The following is a 23,370-nucleotide window of genomic DNA, read 5'->3' on the forward strand; positions in this document are numbered from 1 at the left end:
CTCAGTCCTAAAAAATTTAGCACTTGGATGACAAAGGGAGTTGCAAAGCACAGCACAGAGGCAGGAAGAAGTGTCTGGGACTATCTGTGCATGCATACCCTCTGTGCATGACGGTGAATGTGTGTGCACGTGTGCAGGAGTGGACCACAGATTTGCTGTTGTGTTCCTGGAGATTACAGGGAATCTCTCCTCAGCACTGAAGCTTGCCTGGAGAGCTGAATTCCTCTTCTTGCCCCAGTTCAGCACTGGGAACCAAAGTGGTCACCGCAGTGCTGTAATGTAGAGGTGGTTTGTCAGAAACAACATTTTGTGGGGGACACCTCCCAAAACCCTTTCCCCTGCGCTGTGGATGTTCCTCATTTTCCACTCACAGCATGAGAAGCTGCTGCTTGGCTTTCTGCAGCAGGAGACAGCAGCTTTTCCCATCTCACATCAGTATAGCCTCATGCTATCTCCAAACCCCCTCAGGTCACTAGCCCAGATCTTGTCTGCAAGTGAAGGAAGTTGTATGTGGAACAACTTCTGGAGGGGAATGGTCACAGCCTTCTGCAGAAACTCAGCATTGCAGCCTTCTGCAGCCTTCTGCATGTGTGAGATTGGGAAGTCCTGGAGATCCTAAAACCCAGCTCGAGCCTGGTGGCAGTAGTTATCTGAGTATTTTCATCAAATCTAAATAACATTCACTGCATCCCAAAATTATATAGTTTATGCTATTATTTATTTTAATCTCCTAATGAGTCACAGTAAAGTGAGGGAAATGGCTCTCTTGTCTGTGTTTTGCATAAGACTTCCAAACCTTTGTCTGGACTCATATAGAACCATGACAAAACACAGAAGTTGAAAAAAAAATATGTGGAGAGAGATCTCACATGGTCACTGCTTTCAAGAAGCAACAAGATTACTAAAAGTCTTCATAAAGGAAAAAAAACAAAACCAAACAGAAAATACCATCGTAGCTATGTACATTTTAGCCATCTACCAAAGTTATAATGTGTAAGTGATAAAATTGATGTTTACCATACTATAATAACTTCGTGAACCTTTTGCCCAATTTGTATAGTCTACTGGGCTTCCCTCTGTCCACAAGTACATGTGCTCCTGGTTTATGTCATTCAGTCCAATCCAAGCATCAGTAGCAGCTTCTTTTAAGAGGGACATAAGGAAAGCTGAAGGGAAAAAAAAAAAGAAATATTATGTAAGGAAGGAAATTGAACCTTCCCCAACACTGCAGACTTTAGAGTGCCTGGAACCAGGATGATGAGTTTTCGTTTTCTCTTTATAATAAGGCAGCAGTCTTATCATAAAAATAAAATTAATAGATGATCATTCATCTGATATTAAAATCAGAAAAGGTCTTTACAAACTCGATGATATACAAATTTTTAATAAAATGGCAATTTATGTGTACACTCTTCCATGTTGTTCATCATCTGAGGAAGCATGGAAAATGTTTTAATGTATTACAGAAATTAACATGAGTACATAAACTTTGGCACATAGAAAATAAGTCTACAGAGTCTGCATTCCCTTTTCTTCTTTGGCAACTTCTTTGTTAACCTGGCTTAATAATTTCACTTCTAAATAGGCATAGCACAAATAAAACTACTTGATAACCACATATGTACGAACTGTGATCTCAGCTTTGTAGAATACCAGATACTGTTTCTCTTAGCTCCTGCTTAAACTGACTTTCCACTAAAATAATGTCCTTCCTTTGCTACAGAAAAAAAAGTATAAACCACTATCACTGATGGAGGGAGCTGGGAGATGATTTGAGTGTGGCCCTCATGACCTGAGGCAGTGCAAATCCTGAAGTAACATGAGGCCTCCTAAAAAGCCTGCAAGATGATGAACAAGACCAGCAGGCTGAAGTCCAGCAGAGCAAGAGGAACAGGGGGAAGCTGGGACTCTGGCACTGGAGTCTTCTGCTGCCTGAGGATGTGTCCTCCACTGACATCCACAGTATTTAGCTCAGCACCCGGGTGCACGGTGATTTGGTTTTGGATATTACTCCCTTTGTGTGCTATTTTTACATAGAATCATAGAATGGCCTGGGTTGGAAGGGACCTCAAAGATTATCTGCTTCCTTAAAACAAAAGAAAATGTGGACATTTTATTATACTACTAGCCTCTAATATAACATTTTAATATTTGAACAGTACCTCCCATATTAACCCCAAAACTCTGATTTTCAAAGTTAATCAAGACACTAAAACCTATGCAAGAATTTTTTTCCAAAGACTTAATTTCTCATTCAACATATTAATATGGAATAAGTAATAGCATGTATTGCAGAAGCTGTAACATCTGTTTTACTCTTTTTATCAGGAATTACATGATGTCTCATCCAGTATCAAAACATTGGTACTTTATACCTTGCTCTTCTTTTTTTGATATAGTAGCCAGGTTTCCTCCAAAATCAATGCAATTGTTCCGTGCAGCGTGCCAGGTCAATGTATCATTTTCATCAAGACCAAAGACTTTAAAACACTGAAAAAGAGAAGTGTGCCAGTTCTGTAACTGGATGGTGTTTTAATTTCTGGTGAAAGTACCTCTGTATATTTTAAGTAAATATTTTAAGTAAAAAGGGAGTTTAGCTGATTTAAGAAAGTACTTTCTATCTTGTCTTTAGGTTTTAGTGACAGAGAAGATCTGTACTAGAAAATTAGCATGAAGCCCAATATTTTAGCATACTTTTAGAAGAAATAATATGTCAGTCTACTGATCTCAGCAAAAATTACATTTAGCTTCTGAGCACAGTTCTGAGGTGTAAATTTTTGAGAGACATGCTGAAGAAGACAAGGATAAGATATGTTATTGAATCAAAATATCTCAACTCTTGTTGCCCTCTTTGTCAAATTAGGTTTGGTTCTCCCAGGATAATCACAGAAAGACAATGATTTTGATATTATTAAGAAAACCATGAATTTACCATTTCTTGTAATATGATCTTATGAGGTTTAACTCAGACATCATCAGACAGCTTTGTCAAAGTCAAGCAACGTAAATGTGCTAACTAAAGCACGTAACTGAAAAGTTAAGCAGGCAATTTGGGGAAAAGCTGAGCAAAAAAGGAAGGTAGAGTCATGATGGCCAGAAGCAGTGTATAAACACTCAGGGAGGAGTCAAGGGAGGAGCCTTTGGAAGTTCCTCTTCCAGGATGTGAGGAAGAAAAAGACATTTTAGCTTGAGAGAGAACCATGAAATTGAATATGCACCATTTGTGACTTTTTCCCAGGACTGAGGGAGGGAAGGAAAAAGGAGACAACAGCAAGTGGACCTCAAACAAAGGGTCTCTATCAAACAAATATTTTAGCGCAGCCAAAGGAAAGACAGATAGAACTAGACAAAGTAATGCAATTTAGAATTATCTTCATTGTTAGGTGTATTCTAGTACTAGTATTGTAGTGTACGCTGTTGTTTTATAGCTTTTATAGCTTCATTGATAAAAATCTATGGATGTTTAATACGTACAGTCTCTTATCCTGAAGTTTTGTCTTTTGAGAAGGCTAAGAGTGATTGTACATAATAAAGTGCAGTGAATCTTATAACTGCATTACTTAAAAACCTTAACAGGTGTTTGGCTATAGAAAAAAAAAAGATAAATTTGCTCAAGGGAAGGTGTCATAGTGGAGAGCCAGTGCATAGTAGGCAAGGGATAAGTAGGTGTCCAGGCAATATGTGAGAGCCAGATAACCTCAGCAGAGCAAACAAGAACATACAACAGCTCCATTCAGGGAAGGTTGTTCAGTCATCTTTGGAAACACAAAAGACTAGCAAAAATGTAAGATGAAAATTTCTTCTTGTGTGCCTCATGACCTCCCTCATAAGTGCTGTGATCCCAATAGAGGCTGTAATCTGTGGTTTAGGATTTGTATTTTAAAGTCTCTAAATACACACAAACAGAAGATTCTTTGTGACAACTGAAAACCCTGCTGCAGCTGAAAAACTGATTGTTTTTTATTCTGCTTCTTTTAAAACACAATATACCGACATTTCATACTGCACCTTGTTATCAAAGAGAAGCCAGTCTTCCGGACACCCACCCTTTGGTGGTGGTGAAGTGGGAGCAACAGTTGGACGAACAGTGTCATTAAGCCTTTCACAGATGAATAATTCAACACTGCCACAGTTGAGATCATTCCATGTACCTGAAAGCAAATTAGAATTAAAAAAAAAAAAAAAGACAAAATGCAACTGAGACTGAGATAAAAGTGTCCTTTCCTAGAGAAAATCTATTATGGGAAGTAGAACTGATTACAGCATTTTTATTTCTCTCCCTCAGAAATAATAATATATAATTCTTATGTCTCTTAGAAATGCTCAGGTTTCCAGCAAAATTTAGAATATGAATGATTTGTCTAAACCCAGAAATATTTCAATATTGCAAAACCGTAGCATTGTCAAAGGGAAGTTTTAGTTTAAATGCTTAATTCTGTAAGATCTGTAAGATCTCTATCATCAGCCTGCCAGTACAAGGCACTCAGTCCTTGTTACCTTACTACCTGAGCTTCTCACAGTCTTGTAGTTGTCTGAGTATCTTTTGAGGAAAAACAATACTGTCTGCAAATGGCCAGATGCTTAACTGATTTGTTCACATTGAAATTTTCTGATAAAACTAGTAATCAAAACACAGATATAATCCAATGTGTTAGCTACATAGAATTCAATTTTTAAAAAGTGCATAAATGAAAGAAGAGAATACAATTTATTTTCCTTTGCTTTTTGAATACTCTAGGCAACATCAACATGCTCAACATTATAACTCACCCAGCCTTGCCTGTACAGCCCTCCTAAGCCTATATCACACCTCGCAGATTGAATGTTGCTACAGTATACTCACCTGTGTGGGTATACATGACCACACAGTTTTCATCATTATTTGCAAAATTGGGTTCATTTGGAGCCCAGGCAACATAGTTCACTGGGGTTCCATCCATCCACCTGAAAGAAATAATTTGAGGAAATAATAATTCTTAGTTGAATTAGTTAATATTTCTTTGCAAAGGAAGTATTTGAGTTTTGTATTTTAAGTTTCCTGTATCCTAGCTTACAGACACATGTTGTTCTCTGCTAAAAGAAAACCAAGATATTTATTAAAATTTATTAAAAAATATCTTTATAACAACTGCCTACCTGTCTAGGTCTAACTAATCATCTTAACTGGTGGTTCCAGCCTTTCTTTGTCTCTGAACATTGATAGAGTGGAAATGCACCAGTCTAGCACTGGACCTGGCTTTATCTGGAGCACAGAAACAGACAACTGAGCTTATTTTAGAAATTTCCTGGATATAAAAGCAATAATATAAGATCTTATAGGGTAACAAAGAGTCTTGAACCAGGTACTGAGAACAACTAAAAACCATTTTGTTAAGCAAAAGAAATCTTTAATATTATAAACCTATTAGTTACTTGGGGTGGTTTTTTTTTTTTCAGTTATGCAACAATAATTTCCTAGTTTGGTGATTCACAAATTTATTCTCAAAAAGTAGCCAAGAACATGGCTGTAGACAGGTTGTGTCAGTCATTGAATCTCGATAGTCTCCTAGAGCCAACCATGCCAAATATTCACATAATGAGTCTGAAAAAATTAATTTGTTTTTACTTACCGGAATGTTTTGTCAAGGCTCACACTTAAGCCAATATAGAAGCTATTTCCCCAGTCTTTATAGAAAATCTAAAACAAAACAAAAAACCCCACAATTTAAATGATCTATAATAAAAGAGAATTCAAATAAAACAAGAAAACTCTCAAAAAATGCTGTAGTTTCATTTGTACAATTGCATAGTATACAATATGCAGGGAATTACTGGAATTATGTACCTGAACTGCAAAATGCAAAATTTTAAATTTTCCTCCAATTTCAAGTATATAATTTTTTTTAAAAAAAGTAGAATGGGCTGGAAAAGAAATTGAGCAAAAAGTTATGTTAAGAAGGTAAGAACAACCTCTTAAGCAGGCTTATAACAACATTTTTTTAAGAGTTTAAGGAAAGCATAGTGAGAATTTGTTGAAAGGCTACAAGTAAATGGTGGGGTTTAGTCCTTAGTCATGGAGGAAGAATGAATGGAATCAAATTCGATTTTAACACTATAAAACTATTATCAAAACAGTATATCATTGTTATTTTCTGCCCATTAGAAAATATTCTATCTTAAACCTTTTACTTAAAATATGAGATCTGTTTTGACAAAAATCTTTTACTGAATTCTGTGAAAAGAATGAGTTAGAAAGTAAAGCATAATCATTAATTGCAGCTTTCAGCTAAGCAGAGCAAGGTCTTTGAAAGCTGCACCCTGAGAGTATTCTTCAAAGGAAGCTGGAAATTTTTCTACATTTAGCAATTTATCAAAATAATTATTATGGTAAAGCAGCTAACTAGATAAGCCCATGAAAAGATAAAAGGTGGCACTGATTTCTTTTATGGTGGGGACAATTTTTTAATATTTCACAAGCCAGTTGAAAAAAGGTGGATCAATTCAAGAAAAATTGTGCGTATTTGAAGTAAATATGTTTCTTACATATTTCCAAAGAAAAGTTTTTTCACTTTCACTCTCAATGACAGCAAGGTCACCACCATTCTTCTTGCAAAAGTCTCTGGCTTTTTGCATAGGCATTACTTCTTTGCTGAAATAGTATTCCTTGTGCTTATATTTTACCCAGCCATCTTCACCATCAACATATTCATTATCTGCAAATTAAAATATTAAGCAGTCTATAGTAGAAATTAACATAATTATATGTTAATTTATTTTCTTTATTGGAAATACAAGACTTACGGAATGTAGAATTAGGCTCTGGTTTCAGTGACGCTCCTGCAATATAAATCAACATCTGTGTATATTATGTATCTAGGACATCTCTCAATTAAATACAATCATACAGTAATTATCATTTTAACTCCAAGTAATAATCAAAAGGGTTATTCAGTATGCTTATTTTTATTACAGAATTTCTCAGAGTATCTGAAAAAAAAGTGCTACACTCAGCAAAATAGCATGGTAGAGGTGATCACAAGCTACAGAAACTATGTCCAACTTTAGGCTGTTGCATTACACTTCCCCAACATGCTGCCCATACATCCCAAACTTACTTGTGTATCTCACAGATTAATTAGTAGTTTTCAACAGCTTTTACTTAAATGTATAAAATATTTCATTGTGATTGATGGCCCAGCTGCCTCTAATGCATGCAGATCGTGTGATCTGCCCTGTAAAGGATGTTCTAATCTACTCTAAAAGTTGCTAAAGGAAAAAATTATCTCACCTTTTTTAATTTGGCAAATATAGTCCAGCATGTGTTCACAAAATAAATCATTCCAGTTCATATTGAGGTAGCCAGTAAACACGCCACATTTTTCATTCCCATCATAATTGTTTGGTTCTCCATGTGACCATTTTTCAAAATTTACCTGGAGTGGAAACATAGCTTTGTTACTATTTTGCTTTTAAAATGAAACAATTGTCTTTTATCATCCTGGTAAAGAAGAATGTACTTCCATTCGATTTCATGGTCCATCTTATTCTTTAACACCAGAGCTTTTAAGAAGTGCATGACCTCTGAATAGCATAATGATTCATCTGTGTGTTTATAAGCCATGTTAGTAAGCCAAGAAGTTCTTGCCCTGTTTTTTATCAGGAAAGACAACGTTCCCCTATCGAGCTCTAGAAAGATGTTCTCTAATCCCTGGGTTGTTTATCCTGCTCAGATGTTTCAGCCCAAGACAATCTATCAGTGCTGCCATACAGACTTGGACCTTGCAGATTTTGATTTACTTAAGGCAACGAAAGCAGCAAAGCCTAGTTTGTATAGATGTAAAAAATTATTTCTTATGGCAAATGATAAATGGGAATATAGAGATTAGCACAATCATATTTGCTTAGATTGGGAGCAATATTCCATCACTTTTGGTGTTATTCATTACTTGAAATGCCGTATTCTCATCTATAGCTATGAACTACCAAAAGATTATAACTAATTTCTAGACAAGAATCAGGTTGTAAAGACTTAAGGTCACTTGCACCTTGTATAGGAGGAGTTCTGAGAGCTACCTGCCAAGATATACATGAAAAAAATAGTAAAAACTCTGGAATAATAAATTATTTACTCACTGGTGAGCCATCACTCCATGTAAATCCACTGTCAGTGTCCAAGGCACTTAAACCCATCCAGTAAGAATAATGAATATAATCTCTCTCTCTGAATGATTACAAACACAGACAATCAGACACAGCATGAAAAAGAGAAGAAGAATGTATAGCATTACATTATTTTTAGTGTTTTAATACTTGAAGTATCATTTGAGACAGTCATATAAAGTAATCATTCAATTGTCATGTGGAGAAAAACACCCTGGCACTGCATGTGGCAGGAAGCAGTGAAACACGGAACTTCATGGAAAAGATAATAGATGTCATGAGTTTACAAATACCGAGTTAAATGAAAATATATTTTAAGGTCCTGGTTCCACCAAGTACCTTAGACATCCAAATTCAGACACCTCTGCACTCATAGGCTTGATTTAAACATTTATATAAACACATCAATAGGTCAGGCTTTTCTTAGTTTCCCAGTTTTTCCCCCTAATTAAGGTAGGAAACCAGCATGAAATATTCCTTTAATCATGAGTATTTTACCTACTGATCAACTACAAATGAACTAAATTCAGTTAAAACCAACTTTGATGATACTTCTCTCAGTTTGTTTATGTTCAGGCTGCTTCAATGCATGACACCACCTTCCCAGAGGCCTGTCAAGAAAACCCTTTGCTCACTTCTTTTTACTCATTTCCTTCTACCACTTTGAAGGGATATACACCATCATTGTAAAGTAGAAATTGATCACCAGAAATCGTTTATGTCTTTCAGAAAGGCAATTTGTAATTTTTTTTTTCTTGTATTTGAATAATGGACTGTGCGGATACTTACAATCTAGTTATCAGGTTTTGTTCTTCTTCACTGTGGATACATGCCAGATCTCCTCCGATGGCTCTGCAAAAATCTTTTGCATCAAACCATGTTTTCATTTTCTCCCTTCCTCCCTGAAAAATCTATAAAAAGTGTTCAAATAAATACTTTGCTGGGTATTACAGATATCTGGAAACAGAAATTAGGGCTCCTATCTTTGTTCTAGTCTTCTGGTCTAGTTTTATTGCTTAATATTTAATTGTGCAACCATAAGCCTGGAATCATCTATTGAATTTGATTATTGCGACTTTGCTTTTCCTATCACCTCAGAGCCCCTGTGGCTGCAAACTTTAGGTCGACACACATACAGCTTTGTCCAGCACTTCCCAGCCACACCACCTGCAGATGGCTGGAGACGTGTTACCATAGACTGCCTATCAGGTAGGCAGGGTAAAATCAACCTTCCATGGACACACAGAACATATTCTTATTTTAATTGAGAAGTGTTTGCATTCAGAAATTAAACACCTACTTTGAAGCAGAAGCTGCTCTGAGGAATGGATTGCCATCCCTCTGGGCACAGCAGAAGATGGGATATCGTTGGAGGAGGAGGAGGGGGAGTCACTCCCTCCACCAGCTGCTTGCAGAGAAACATGTTTGTTTCTTCACAGTTCACAATATCCCATAATCCAGCTGAAGTTCCTGTTGTCATGGCCACACAGCCTGACTCCTCTCCTTCATAAAACATAAAATTGTTAAATCTTATTGATGATTGCACCTTTTCAAAGTATATGCTGCTTACTTATGAGTAACCTATTCCCCCTGTGTTTGGATATCAATAGCTCACAATAGCTCATGTGCATTTCTATTAAATCATAAAAAGAGATTTTAGCAAATTCCTTTCACATTATACTAGGAATCACTTAATGAAACTATCAAACAACAAGGAGCAAAGGATACCAAAAGACATATGCAGTCCCAGGTGACCTTCTGGAAGGGGTTACCACAACCCCTGATTTAATCCCCTTAGCAAAAATGGAAAGTTGCATTGTCTTTTCTGCTGCTTTATGCCAGAAGAGTTTCTAAACAACTTTTTTAGCTTTTAAATCCCCACTTTTTGGTTCCTCAGAGCAGAAACTCAGTGGCCCCCATGGCACGTACCAGGCATTCCCACGTTCCAGTGAGTGAAGGTGACTGGATCCCCACTGGCCCAGCTGAATGTCCCCTGCTCCTCCATGTCTGAAAGACCAATCCAGAAGTATTTTGCTGGATTGAATCCAGTTATGGAGGTCAAAAAAGCTTGTTCATATCTGTGAAAAGTAAGTACCAAAATGATGTATCACATTTTATCATAATTTGTACGTTTCTTCAAACAGTTCATTGTAGCAAATCTGGTAAAGTTAGGGTGATTTTTCAGTATGTATGAAATGAAACAAGGGTAATCATCTAATTATCATAAAAAGTAATTTTTATTTTACTTTTTGTTACTGTAAATCACGTCTAGAATTTAGAGTAATTCTATTCCCCTTTTGTACTGCACAATGAGCAATACAAACCCCACAATATTGTGTTAATGCATATATGTTACTCATTCAGTATAACTATAAAAGCTACTATGCTTTTATTCTAAAAAGGGTAAGGTTCCAAATCTGCCTGTTGAAAAAACAAACAAAAAAAAAGGCTAAAACCCTAGAATCTAGAAGAAATAGTTCCATGCTTATGTGTTTATTTTTAGTTCAAAAAGTTTTAAAAAAAATCTGTCAATCTGGGGTTGTTGGGGGGGGTGATCCAGTTTTTTAATTCCTGAAGGCAACAACAGTGTGTGTAGTAGCACTGATCTGAATGTTTTGATGCCCTACAAGCCCCTGATCTATAGTGCAATACTTCATCAGTTCTACCATAAATTCTCCTGCAAATAAGAGTGGTGTCACACTAGACAGACACTATGAACAACTGCTGAGTAAGAAGAAATTTCTCTTCCCTTCCATCCTGGTTACATGCATTAAAGGACAAGAATTATATTTCCATACCTGTCTCTCACAGTAGCCAAGTAACCTTTGTTTTCTTCACAGATTTTTTTTGCATCTGAAAATGTTGCTGGTAACTGCCCCACAGAGTAACAGTAAAAGCCATGCTTCATCCAGCCCTGTCAGTGTCAACAGCAGAGATGTACAGAGGGGCTGTCAGATTGCACAGCTTTGTGCACTTCCAAAAGCCACACCCAAACTCCAGTTATCACATCCAAAGTCAAATTGCTCTCAGGAACCATGTGAAGAAACCAAGAGGATAATCAAACACAGTTTTTGTAACCATAACTCTTGAAAAAGGACATACAAAGGGGCTCTGCAAACAGTGAGCCATGTTTGTGCCTTTGGGCTGGCAACCAAAGTCACAACCACTTTGCAGCTCCCTGTATAAAGCTTGCTCTGGCTTCTCATTGCATAAGGGTACCTGTTGCAAGAGGTTACAAGCAATCTGCAAAACAGTGGACTCAAATATTCCTGATTCCTGTGGCAGATTGATTGAACTGAGAAGGCTGCTTGCAACCCATGACCAGTGAGTTACAGCCTGAAAAAGTACTGACATGTTTTGCAGAGAGTTGCTTTAAGGGGTGCAGTGACCAGTTCTGCAGTAGGAGAGAGATGAGTCAGGTACGCTTGTAAAGAAATAAAAAGGTCTATCTACATTTCAGTTAAATAAAGAAATAAATTCCCCTTTAGTCTAAGAAGTATCAATACATATGAAATTAACAGTTTTCAAGGCTCCAACAACAACAGTCAAAATAATTTCTATGTTAATTATCATAGCAGTGAAAGTCATATGCAGCACCTTCTGCTGCTTTTGTTTTACACTCACTTTCTGGCAACCTGGGTAAGTAACCTCTACTTCCCCTGATTCTTCAGCCAAGGGTTTCCTTTTACAGATGTAGCCAAATTTCATTTCACAGGCACTGTCAGCCCAGGATCCATCCTGAGTATGGTAGGAATAAACAACAGAGAGAAGTGAAAGCTAAAGAAAATTCAGATCCAACAAGAATATGCATTGTCCTCAGAAAGAACCCTTCTCTTTTCATGGTTGTGAGACTGTTTCAGGTCTCTTCCTTGCCTTACTTTTTCTCCCAAATCCCCAAATAAAGACAGTGAGGGTCACATTTCCTCAGAGGTGTGAAAATGAGGGTTGGATCTATTAAAGATTCAGTAGCTGATGAGAGCAAGAAGGAAACATGCTGTTCCACTCTCTTCTCACCACCATAGTATCTATTATGTTCATATAACCAGATGACAACAGCAAGGAAATGCTGGATAAACTAGACATAAAATATAAAAAAATCTTTTTTCCACTGCATTATATGTCTTTTTATGCTGAGTGTAAAACAAGAGACATTTTTTTAACTGATTTTTGTGCCTCTACTAATATGAGCCTCCAAAGTAGCTCTAAAAGCATATATTTTAGTTGTTTTAGAGGAAAAATGAAAAATTCCCTGCTTCAAGACTCTATACCACTATGATCAGTTATGTTAAATGTGGATGATGAGTTATTTCAACCAATTTCAGATGGAAACTGTTGCAGAGAAGACCAAGTCTCCATGCAGTGAACTGCTTCTGGTGCTCCATCATACACCCTCCTAGATCTGGTCTCCAGTCTCCCTCCACACTAAGATATCTTGAATTAAAACATGTTCGTAAATACTTTTAAAACCACAATCCTTTTTTTTTCTTTTTAATCATGGATGTTTTCCTTTTGGGGGGCTCAAAGAACAGAAGAAAGCATAAGAGTGGAGGAGGGATTTTTACCTCTCCCTTCATACGGATGCAGTCTGCCTTATTCCATGTGTGGGTTGGCTCTCCATGATGCCATTTGGTATAAGTCACAGGTGTGTCATCACTCCATTCAAAATACATTTGAACTCTGAAGTCATTTAGACCAATCCACAGCTCATCATCTGATTCTGGGAACACAAAGTTAATAGTAGGTATGGGGATGTCTTAAAACGGAACAATGACAACTCACACCCCTTTTCGACTGAAGAAGAACTTTTTTATTAAAAAAAAATTAAGATCCCGGTTACAATGATTAAATGAATAACAGCAAAAAAGATAATTTCAGATTAAGAAAAAAGTGACCTGCAGGAATACTCACTGTACCCAAGCTGGGACACTGTAAAACTGTACTCTTCAATATTATGAATGCTCGCCAGATCTCCTTCTTCTTTTCTACAGGAAGACTGAGCTTCTTTCCATATTTTTGGTCTTCTATAAATTCTGTAGCAATGACCTGCATAGGGCACCCATTCCCTGGGGCACTTAAAAGGCTTTAAGTCACCTAAAAAAATTGATGTCAAACAATTAATGAGCAGTCCTGTGCAGTGCTTTATTTTCATCAAAAGGAAAATGACCTGTACTGACATGAATTTGTAGTACTGGAGCACATACTGGCAGAGGAGAGAAGCCAAAGTCTGAGGGTTACAAAGATTACAAAACAATTTTTTCTCTCCAAGATGTGCTGGAAGCTACCAAAAAAACCTTTTTTACAGGATTAAATAAGTACTGAGTAAATTGGCATGCAAACTTGCAGGGCACAAATCCATGTTAAATCCCCCTCAGTGAGGCTCTGGGTACAGCCATGTTTTACAGAAAATAGCCTCTTTTCCTACTCAGGAACTCTATCTTGTTGAATTTGTAGATTTTGTCTCTTTTTTTCTCTGGAAACAGCAGGGGCTCAGGAGTTCCTGCACAGCCCAAATCCTATATAAGCGAGTCCAGACACATTTATGCCACACAAGTGTCAGAAATCCCAGCTGCACAGAAATGCTGCACACTTTGTTCAGCACTTCTTTCATGGAGTGAATGGTGGGGAGCCACCTTCCACTGCTTGGAAAGTTCACATGATCTGCACCTACACAGGAAACTGAAGAGGGGCGGATATGCGCCCAACACTGATGTGTGATCAGCCACGTGATCCAATCCTCCCTGAACATGGTTTTGAACTGGGCAAACTTGTATGCCCTTAACCAACATCCAGGCTTGGTTTGGAGGTTAACATAGGTAAGAAATCATTCCAAGTGTGGCCAGAATGTGCAGGATATATACGGGCCATGCATCCCCGTGATTTTTCCTGAATAGAACAAAAAGCATCAGAGACAGAAGGGGAGCATGAACTCTAGCAGAACGTATCTTAGAAGTATGTTTTAGAGCACAGGATATTCATCAGTATTTCATGGTCTGGATAACATGACTAAACACCTAATCCTGCCTTCTTTAGTACTCTGGGATCTTTTCAAAATTATGAACAACATTTGGGCATCATCTTTAAAACAAGCCAGAAAATTAGTCTTCTCAGTATTTGACCCAGGTCATCAAGCGTGATCCTTTTGTTTTAACAATATATTGTCATTTCATATACAGTATCCTCCCAGTGTTTCTCACTGACTGTAAAAATAGCCTTAGTTTTTGACCAACATACCTGGGGCAAGAGTGGAAGGATCCAAGGAGTTGTTTCTCTTTTGGCAGATATATCCCAGTTTCCGATCACACACCTGGTTTTCCCATTTGCCATTCCTACCTTGGAAGGTCCCACATATTTTTCCAGATTCCACAGAAGGGTTTCCTTTAAAAAAGAGGCACAGAATCCTTCTATTAACACTGAATTTTTTCACCTCTTAACAGGAAGGAATGTACAAGACTTTTGCAGCTGCAAAGCCACTGGAGTATTAATCTTTAGAGTAATAATTTCCAAGAGACATGAGAAGGGAATATCACTGGGATGGTCAAGAGGGCTGACACTTCAAACTTGAGATTTGTCCCTCTTCCCTTATGTGCTGCTGAAGAAGAAATTCAGTGATTTGAAGAACAGCAGCATATAGAAAAAAAAGTTTTATAAAAGTTCATCTAAGACAAAATTCCTTATGGAATCATAGTATTGCAAACAACTCAAGATCCTTTACTGTTTAATACTGGACTTGAAATATGTATTTAATTCCTCAAGAGTGCTCGCCCTTGGATTTCCTTGTAGTCGCAAGTGTTATTATGAAAACAAGTAACATGACAACATGCAAGATGATGACTCAGGTTCTAAGAAAAGAGTGGAAACTTACTAAGATAAAGTACATCAAATAAATGTCATAAACATCAACTGAGAAGAATAGAAAATATTTTATGCTGTTTCTCTTTATTTATTTTCTCTCTTCCTTACATTCTGTTTATGTCATTTGTCATGAGGTGTTTTTATTTGAATTGAATAATATGCCTGAAGAGAAAATTGTAGATGGAAAAAATAGAATGAGGTATAGATATTTATTTTCAACTGTTTTCTTGGATAAACTATCTGCTTTTTCTGAGAATTCAGAATTAATAACAATCTATCTCTGGTATGACCCCTACTACTGTAATATCCTACCTTTCCCATAATTCCCTGTAACCTGTGACAATTCTATGAAACCAAAGAAATTAGCTAACAAAAATTTGGTGAAGGAGAGGAGAGGGGAGGGGAGCAGAAGGGAGGGAAGAAAAAGGAAGAGGAAGGAGAGAGGAGGGGAGGGAAAGAGAAATTTTGGTCCAGATGCTGTTCATCATCTAATAACAGTGCAATTACCTGGAGCCCAGTTCAGGTATCTGAAAGGACTGCCCCCAGTCCACCGCCAGCCACTGTCAAGGGCACTGTAGAGACCAGTCCAGAGCTTTGCATTGATGCCCAGGTCACTAGTGAGCCCTAAACAGCCAAAAGAAGCAATCAGTCAAGTTACTCAGTGCCTCAGATTTTGTAAGCTACTTAAGAAAACTGAAAATAATATTTTTAAAGCATGAGGGTAAAAGTGTCATACGAAGTATCTATTTTTGTAATATAGATTAGATTATTTCCATTATTTTAATATCTTTTTTGTGAGAAAAGGACATGCTCTTTTAAGAATGTTAATGAGACCTATTTTCGCAAGGCAAACATAAATATCCATGTTAGAGCTGTTGGAGCTGACCTACATTTTAAACAAAGCATTATTTTTAATTTTTTTTTTTATTTACCTAATAAATACATTTCTTCACGAAGGTCTGTGATACTTAATAATTCTGCATTCTGCTGCTGGCAGCTTTTTCTTGCTTGGTGCCATGTCAAAAGTGACTCCGAGTTTATCTGATAGCGGGTTGCTGTCACAGGATTTGTTTTCCAAAGATTATTGTGGGTGGTGTCTATAAAAAATGATAGCAGCAATTTGACAAAATAATCATATTTGCTAACTCAGAAAGTAAAATCTTTGTTGCAGAATAAAACTATATAACCGTATGATTTGATAATTTTTAACATACATTTTTCCTCACTTAAATATGCTTTTTCTGTTAAATATTAATAATATATTAATCACATAAAGACTTATTTCACCTTACAAACAAGAGTCTTACCTTCAGACTCTTCTTATGCTCTCCCAGAACTCCCAACATGACAGAAATTATCATTTCCAAACAATCAGGCATGAAGTGAGGGTGAAGGGGTAGAGAATTTGTGCCAGGGTTATTGGAAAGCTGCGTTGGATGATTTGTAAGTATATGGAGCACTTGGGGACCCCTGGTGGCCTAGTGGTTAGCATGCAGGACTCTCACTGCTGCGACCACGGGTTCGAATCCCAAGTCCCCCGGGCAGATGGTAGCTCGTTAGCCCTGTGAGGCCATCCATCTATGAGAAGGTCACTCTAAACAAACCTACGTCCTGAGGACCTCACTGCCATTGTCCAAGCTTGCTTGGCCCCGGCAGATGAACCTTAGGATTAAAGGGTGGGCTCAGTTCAGCGCAGGCTGTGTCTCACCTAAAAAATCCATTGCGCAGGCTGGAAAGGTAAAAGACCTTTCCCCAAATCTTCGTTCGCGAAGACTGGCCATTATTATTATTATATGGAGCACTGGAGCACTGAAAGCAGGTGAAAGTCACTGCCTGTGTGCTGCACCTTTCCATTCACTACAGATCTCCTGTTCTCTCCTCCATCCTATGATGCACTACTGTGTCCTGCTTCCCTATGTCTCACCTTCCTCATCCATTGCACTTCTTTCTGCCTTTCATTTGTCCTGACTTTCTTCTCACCTACTCATAGGGATTTCCTCTTCCTTTTTTCGTCAGCCCCAGTCACCACTCTCAGAATATTCCCCATATATAGCAGTCTTAGGAGCACTGTAGAGCAGTGAGACTGAAGAGCAGATACTTCACTTAGCATTGTATACCTCACCAGTGAACTAGGCTAGACCAAATTCAGCTTGCTGTCCAATGCTACTTCCACATCCCAAGATTTTGACCATGTCAGTGGAGGAAACTTTTGCTTAACACCTTTCCTGAAATTTTTACAAATTACCTTTTAGTGGACAATTTCCAAACAAGTGGTCCTTATCAAAATCTGAAGAAGTTGCACACCAGAGAGAGTCTGCATCATCACTCCGAGGGATGCACTCAGCGTACCATTTACCCTTGAGCTTAAAAGGGAACACACACGGTGCACCAAAGGCATTTCCTCCCAGTGTATAGATATCTATGGAGAAAAGTATAAATCAATACTTCGAGTTGGTTTTAGATGTTCACCCAAGTGACACCCACAGGCAGCTCTCCACAGACACAGCTGAGTTGTGCAGAGCTCAACATATCAGTATTTTGTTACTCCAAACCTTTACAAGGCTGTTGTGCCAATCAGATATGACTATGGCAGAGTATTCAGAATTAAAACTCTCAAACGACACTTAATTGGGCCTCAAACTAATTTCTGTCTAATATCCTCATGTCACTGCTTTCTGGACTACTGTGTCAGAGGTCCCTGTGACTCAGCTTCTCCCATTGCATACCTACTTCTGTCCTTGAATGATGTCTACATTCTTTTTTTTTCTTTTTCCTTGTATGGTGGAAAAGATGTTGAAAGGAGATACCACAATATTTTTATTAGTCTTCATGAGAGGGAGTTATATCTTAAATTTGCAAGTGACTCTGCTAGGAAGTGACCCTGCCATTGCTATGCAATCTAATTTGCTGTTAGTGGTACAAAATTATGATAAGCTTCATTCCTGATGGACTAGTCGTAGGGTACTACAAAAATTTAATCCCTTGTTATTTAACTTCCCAACTTACCAGTGTCACAAAAAAAGCAGTTTGATCACTTGATGGCCACTCTATATAGCCCAAGATCCATAAAAATGTAGGAAATGGAGATCTGACTCTCCAATGGTTCTTTGTCAGAGTGTTAAGACTTATTGCATCCTAAACTATTAGGCACTGTTTCTCCTTTTGCTTTTTCCTACTTTTTCTTTTTACTGGGCCTGGGAAACACTAGGTAAATATTGTTAATGGTGGATTACATCTATGTTAACTGGAAATTAACTTCTTAGAGATAGCACATGATCAAATCAAGTAATAGCAACAATAAAAAGTAATACAACACAATCATCTCTTCTACAAATTGATCAGACATATTTTGAAACAGTCATGGATTTCCTTTTGCTGTTGCTGTACAAACAGAATTCCCATTCTTCCTTATGATTACATCATAGGTCTTTGTAATTTTATTCTATCATTCGAAAGAATTGCACTTAACAAGTTATGCAGAAATGTGTAGAGTTATGTTTGCCAAAAAGTATCCAGTTGTATTTGCCTTTCATTTCTACACCGCATTTGTAGCTATCTCGTCTACCGATATCACTGTAAGAAAATGGAGCTGTCAAGCAGACAGCAGAACACTCTATAGATAGGGGTAGTCAAGTTACCTAGAAATAGAGAGGAATTTTCAGTACTCACCCTCATAGTGCTGAGAGCACAAGCTGTCTGCAGTTCCATAGATTTTCCACCTGTTCCCTTTGCCTGATCCTTTGGACAGCCTGATTTTCTTCCCCTTCCCTTTGCCATAGTTGAGAAATAAATCCTTGCCATAGCTTGCAACTGTCTCATTTCTACATTCCCACCACTGGAGTTCATTTGTCCTGTTACAGGATTCCAAGGTGATGGCAGCCTCGTCGTCCTTCGTGAACACTCCCAGGCACAGCTTGAGTGCCATGCTCAGCAGCTGTTTGGCAGAGACCCACTTGAACTTCTGAAACTCATCGTGCTCATTACAGGTGGTAGTTATGACTGAGCTAGAGTTCTGGGCTTGGGCACAGAGCTTGCTATCTTCATTATAGATTGAAAATATTCCACTACCTATAAAATAAAATGATAATGCAAACATCTGAAGAGAGCTTTCTTAGGAGATAAAGTTAGTTAATACCTATGTGACACTCTGCTACCAAAAAAAAAAAATATATATATACTTCATGGAGAAAGAAATCAAGGGAGGTTAATCATCAGTGGGAAGGATATTCATGAAAATATTCTTAAAATGAAAACAACACAGAAGCTGAAAATACAGCTCTTTGAATAAAAATTACTCTTCTTTGCATTCCTCCTTAAAGCAGAGTGGTCTCAAAATGCATATCAAAAAAAACCTTTATTAAATTTCATAACTTCTTCAAAGTTCCACCACAGCATATTAAATAGGCTTTAATTCTTTAAGTAAGAGGACTTTTTGCTTTAAAGCTATTAAAAATGGTTTACATAACTCAAAATTAAACCATTTTTATATTTGGCCAGAATGACATAGTGGTTCTCAGCTCATCAAGAAAGTGGAGTATTTTTCATTTTTGGTTAATTATCTTGGAAATTTTTGGCAGCTGTGCAAAAAGTCATTTCTTCACAGAGTTTTATTTGTAAGTTTCTCGGGAGGGAACCCACAACTTGCAGCATCATCAGTTCTGGGCACAGTTAAGCTAAGTAAGTATCCTAAGTGCCATTAATAGCTACACTTGTAAATAGAAATGTGAGACACTGCACAGCAGGGTTTTGTTTCTTAAGACCAGCTTCAAAAAAAGGGCCACAACTTCAGCCTCCTCCAAATCTTGACTATTTTTGCAGCTCACTTTGCATCCCTTCACTTCTTTCTAAGTGACAGGCAACATCACCCAACTCACTCTGCAGTGCCATTGAGCTTTACCCAAGATTTCTTAATGGAATACTTAAGTGGGGCTTCATAACCCCTCCCATCTGGGAGCTGCCAGGTTTTCAGAGCTGTTGCTCTGTAAGTCTACAGACCAGAACAAGCTAGATGGCATTTCCCCTGGCACAGCTCTCCTGCTGCAGTGGTTCTTGAGAAGGTTGGCAGAGGATGGGTTAGAGTCAGCTTGGTTTCACCCAAAAGCATGCACAGAAGAAATTGTCCTGTAGTGGATTAGGTTGGCATTCAAGCTGCTGCCATCCAAGTGATAGCACGGAACTCCCAGAGTGCTCTACCTGGGAGCTTCCCAGGGGAACGGGGAAAGACACGGCATCATTTGTTTTCCTGTCAGCAGTAGGAGTGTGTGAAATCTGATGGACAGAAGTTTTTAAGGGCCTTCCTAAAGCTGTCAGCTTGGAAACAAAATTTCAATATGCAGTGATCGATATGTTGTGGTCTATATGAGATGTCTGAGAAACTTAAAGCACGCATCAGCCAGTAGTTCTGTGCATGCTGAGTCCGTGCCCTGTACTTCTGAGCTGTTCTAGCCCCCAATGGAGTAAATTGAGATCAGCTTTTGCCTGCATTCAGCTCGCTCACTTTCAAGAATCAGCACTGCCTGGGTTATGCCCACATCTGTAGGCATATTCCTGTCACTCGTACACCACCTTGAACACTGGGTTAAGGAAAGAGAATGCCTATGCAGATAACACCAAATTCCAGAGCTGAAGGAAATTGTTTCAAATTATATTCTGTGACTAGATTTAAATTCACTGCCCACCAAGAGGGATATTAAGAACCCATAAAGACGAACTTGAAAACCTCCACTCTCAGCAGAAGACCAACACTTACCAGATGTTTGAAGAGATGTACTAATGGACAGAAGGAAAATCAGGGTCAAGTAGACAGACATGGCCAAATATTTCGATCTTTTCTGCCCTTCACCTCGAATTGATGCTGAAGACCAAATCAGTGCCTTGCAAGAAAACCCCTCTGCGCTGAAGTGGATTTACAAACCCTTTTTAAGACCCAACAGATACAAGGAAGTTCTGAGCTTCAAATAAGGAACTGTGTCATGTCACATGAGTAATTTTGAAATAATTTATTAATGAATAAATTTTTCTTTCTAATCTAGTTTCTCTGCTGTATAAAAGTTTGCCATGGAAATATGAGATCTAATAGGTAACATTTTAGTGTGGATTTTTTAAGACATACCTTATAAGTCAGAACCATTATTTTTATAAAAAGGTGACATTAACATCTCTTTTCCAGAAATAAATGAAATAAGTAAAAAAGGAAAGAAAGATTTGTCTATATATATATAAAAAAAAAAAAAAGGAAAAAGCCAGAGTGCAATGCAGTACTGTAAAAAATTGACTGGGACACCATGCAAATCAAGTAACTATGACATTGGAATCAGAGGGAACCAGAATTTCCCATGTCTATAATTCCACAGAAAAGAGAAAAACTGTAGAAAATAGGATCTGTGCTCTTCAGGAGGCACCAATTCCTTCTTTGGTTCCATTTGTGACTATATGCAGGAGCAATGTACCAAACTGACAGCAGTGATTGAAGAAATTTGGAAAAGAAACCATACAATTCTAGGAAGAAGAGAACCTGAAACTGGAAAAGACTGGATTTTCAATTATTGCTAGTAAGGAAAACTAAACTGATAAGGAATACTGCCAGTTTTTTGTCCTACTGGTCTCTGAAAGTTTGCACCTCCTAAACTTCATACCCTTCAGGCATTCTGACAAAATTCTGAGGTTTACTTTGAAAAAGGTCTCTCCATGATAGGTAAAAGAGCTAGATAAACAGGGTATAGGGAAGAGAAAAGGCAGTTCTGTGGAAACTTTACATCCATTTTTGCTTATGGACTTCAAAGAATTTCATTTTCCCTATCTTTAGGAGAGGTTGGTGTGTGATACCTTCCCCAAAATTGTATTTGCAGCAAAATTGCTGCTGTTGCAGGCAAGGAAAACCCTGGACACCCACATGAAGATATGAAATCTTGCTTCTATTACTTTAACTCAGATGCAGACAAATGACCCACTGGGTTTAAAAAGGTACACAGGGAGTTACAGTAGAACAAAATTATAACAGAGAGAGAGAATAGTGGGACCTGAAGGCCAGCAGGCACAGCTAGAAAAAAGGCATTCAAAGAATGGGAACCTGAGAAGGATGCTGAGACCTGAGGAAAGTGGGAGAAAAGAGAGGGCTGCTCCACAAAGCAGCAGATGGTCAGTTACTCAGTAAGTTATAATGCGTATGCAAGGATGGCTGCACTGAGTCTGAAGTCAAGCATTCTGGTACTCCCCAACATGAGAGTGCTCTACAACCTCAGTTTTCCAACTTTCCTTGTTTCGTTGTTCAGGAGGTCCAGATGTGAAAATGGAAAAAAATACTCAGATTTATTATTTAGACAGGAGAAATGTGTCTTGTGGTTCTGCTGTATACAACATCGCAGGATCTCCAAAGCTACTGGGCATCAACAAGTACAATTACAACAGGAAAAATAAACTATTTGTGTTCTGAAGAAAGATCAGTGTTTGGTGAAGTACTGGTATTGACAATCTGTTGAGAGAAGCTGAGAAAGACTGAAACGTACTACAGGCAGCTTTATCTCAGTGTTTGCAGATTGCATCACAGCCCACAAAGTGGAAAAGAAAACCAGAGGACTGCAAAGATGCACTCCAGGATCTGCCCCTTGGCAAGACACAGCCTAACATTTTAGAAGTGGCAAGGAACAAAGACTGCTGGGTTTTGTGTTGAGTCAGCATTGTTCCTTTGACAATCTCTGCTCCCAGGCAGGAAGTTACATTCACAGTGTGCAAATTCACCACCTTTCTTCTGAAGTTCTAACTTTTTTGGAGAAAAGGGGAAACGAGAATTGAACATAAGGATTTCAAGAAATACAGCAATGTGCAAAGAGACAAAATTTTACACACTATTGAATATTGCCATCAAGTCATTCCTCAGCTGCCCACAGATATGCATGGCTGAGTCCATCCAGGTTCGTAACTCATTTTCAAAAACATTTATATTAAAATCCGAAAGTAATTTTGTGATCAATTAGCTGCTATAACCTGATTCAATCTGAAATCCCCACATGTAGCATAATCAGTTTCCAACATGGTGTAAAAATTTTAAAAAAAACCAAACAAACATACTCTAAACTTCATTAGAAACATTCTAGCCTAAAAAAAAAACTCAGAGAGTAACTTTCCATTTCTCTAGACAGACTCAAAACATACTGAAAGAGAAACATAAAGCACCTTGCACTTTCACATTATATTTTCATGCTACATAATCAACATTTTTTTTGCTTTCCTTTACCTAAACTGCCTGATCAAACATAAGAAATATTGGCAGCGTCTGATTATGGATATGAATTATTAGTGATCAGTTAAAAATTTCATTTGTTTTTCTATCAATCACTTATGCTTTATGTTGTTTATGAAGGAATTATTTTCCTTGTTTTT

At 37.8% G+C, this 23,370-nt stretch overlaps 1 protein-coding gene across 1 annotated transcript in view; it reads right to left on the reverse strand.

The window, feature by feature from the left end:
• The window catches only part of LOC113973485 (macrophage mannose receptor 1-like), a 30,426-nt gene extending 9,318 nt beyond the window's left edge, over positions 1-21,108 (reverse strand). Inside the window, exons 1-22 of the mRNA XM_027695631.1 lie at positions 20,741-21,108; positions 18,661-19,059; positions 17,237-17,410; positions 15,924-16,088; positions 15,499-15,615; positions 14,371-14,514; positions 13,048-13,230; positions 12,702-12,856; positions 11,764-11,877; positions 10,938-11,053; positions 10,069-10,217; positions 9,440-9,642; positions 8,929-9,050; positions 8,113-8,200; positions 7,268-7,412; positions 6,781-6,816; positions 6,523-6,692; positions 5,610-5,677; positions 4,844-4,944; positions 4,009-4,151; positions 2,376-2,490; positions 988-1,166 (exon numbers count right to left, since the gene is read on the reverse strand). Of these exons, the coding sequence (XP_027551432.1) occupies positions 988-1,166; positions 2,376-2,490; positions 4,009-4,151; positions 4,844-4,944; positions 5,610-5,677; positions 6,523-6,692; positions 6,781-6,816; positions 7,268-7,412; positions 8,113-8,200; positions 8,929-9,050; positions 9,440-9,642; positions 10,069-10,217; positions 10,938-11,053; positions 11,764-11,877; positions 12,702-12,856; positions 13,048-13,230; positions 14,371-14,514; positions 15,499-15,615; positions 15,924-16,088; positions 17,237-17,410; positions 18,661-19,059; positions 20,741-20,801 (3,147 nt within the window). The 5' untranslated portion in view covers positions 20,802-21,108. The remainder of the gene's footprint in view (positions 1-987; positions 1,167-2,375; positions 2,491-4,008; positions 4,152-4,843; positions 4,945-5,609; positions 5,678-6,522; positions 6,693-6,780; positions 6,817-7,267; positions 7,413-8,112; positions 8,201-8,928; positions 9,051-9,439; positions 9,643-10,068; positions 10,218-10,937; positions 11,054-11,763; positions 11,878-12,701; positions 12,857-13,047; positions 13,231-14,370; positions 14,515-15,498; positions 15,616-15,923; positions 16,089-17,236; positions 17,411-18,660; positions 19,060-20,740) is intronic.
• Between the last annotated feature and the right edge of the window lie 2,262 nt (positions 21,109-23,370).

This window comes from Neopelma chrysocephalum, unplaced genomic scaffold, assembly GCF_003984885.1.
Source record: "Neopelma chrysocephalum unplaced genomic scaffold, ASM398488v2 Primary Assembly neopelma1_102, whole genome shotgun sequence".
Classification (NCBI taxonomy): Eukaryota; Metazoa; Chordata; class Aves; order Passeriformes; family Pipridae; genus Neopelma; species Neopelma chrysocephalum.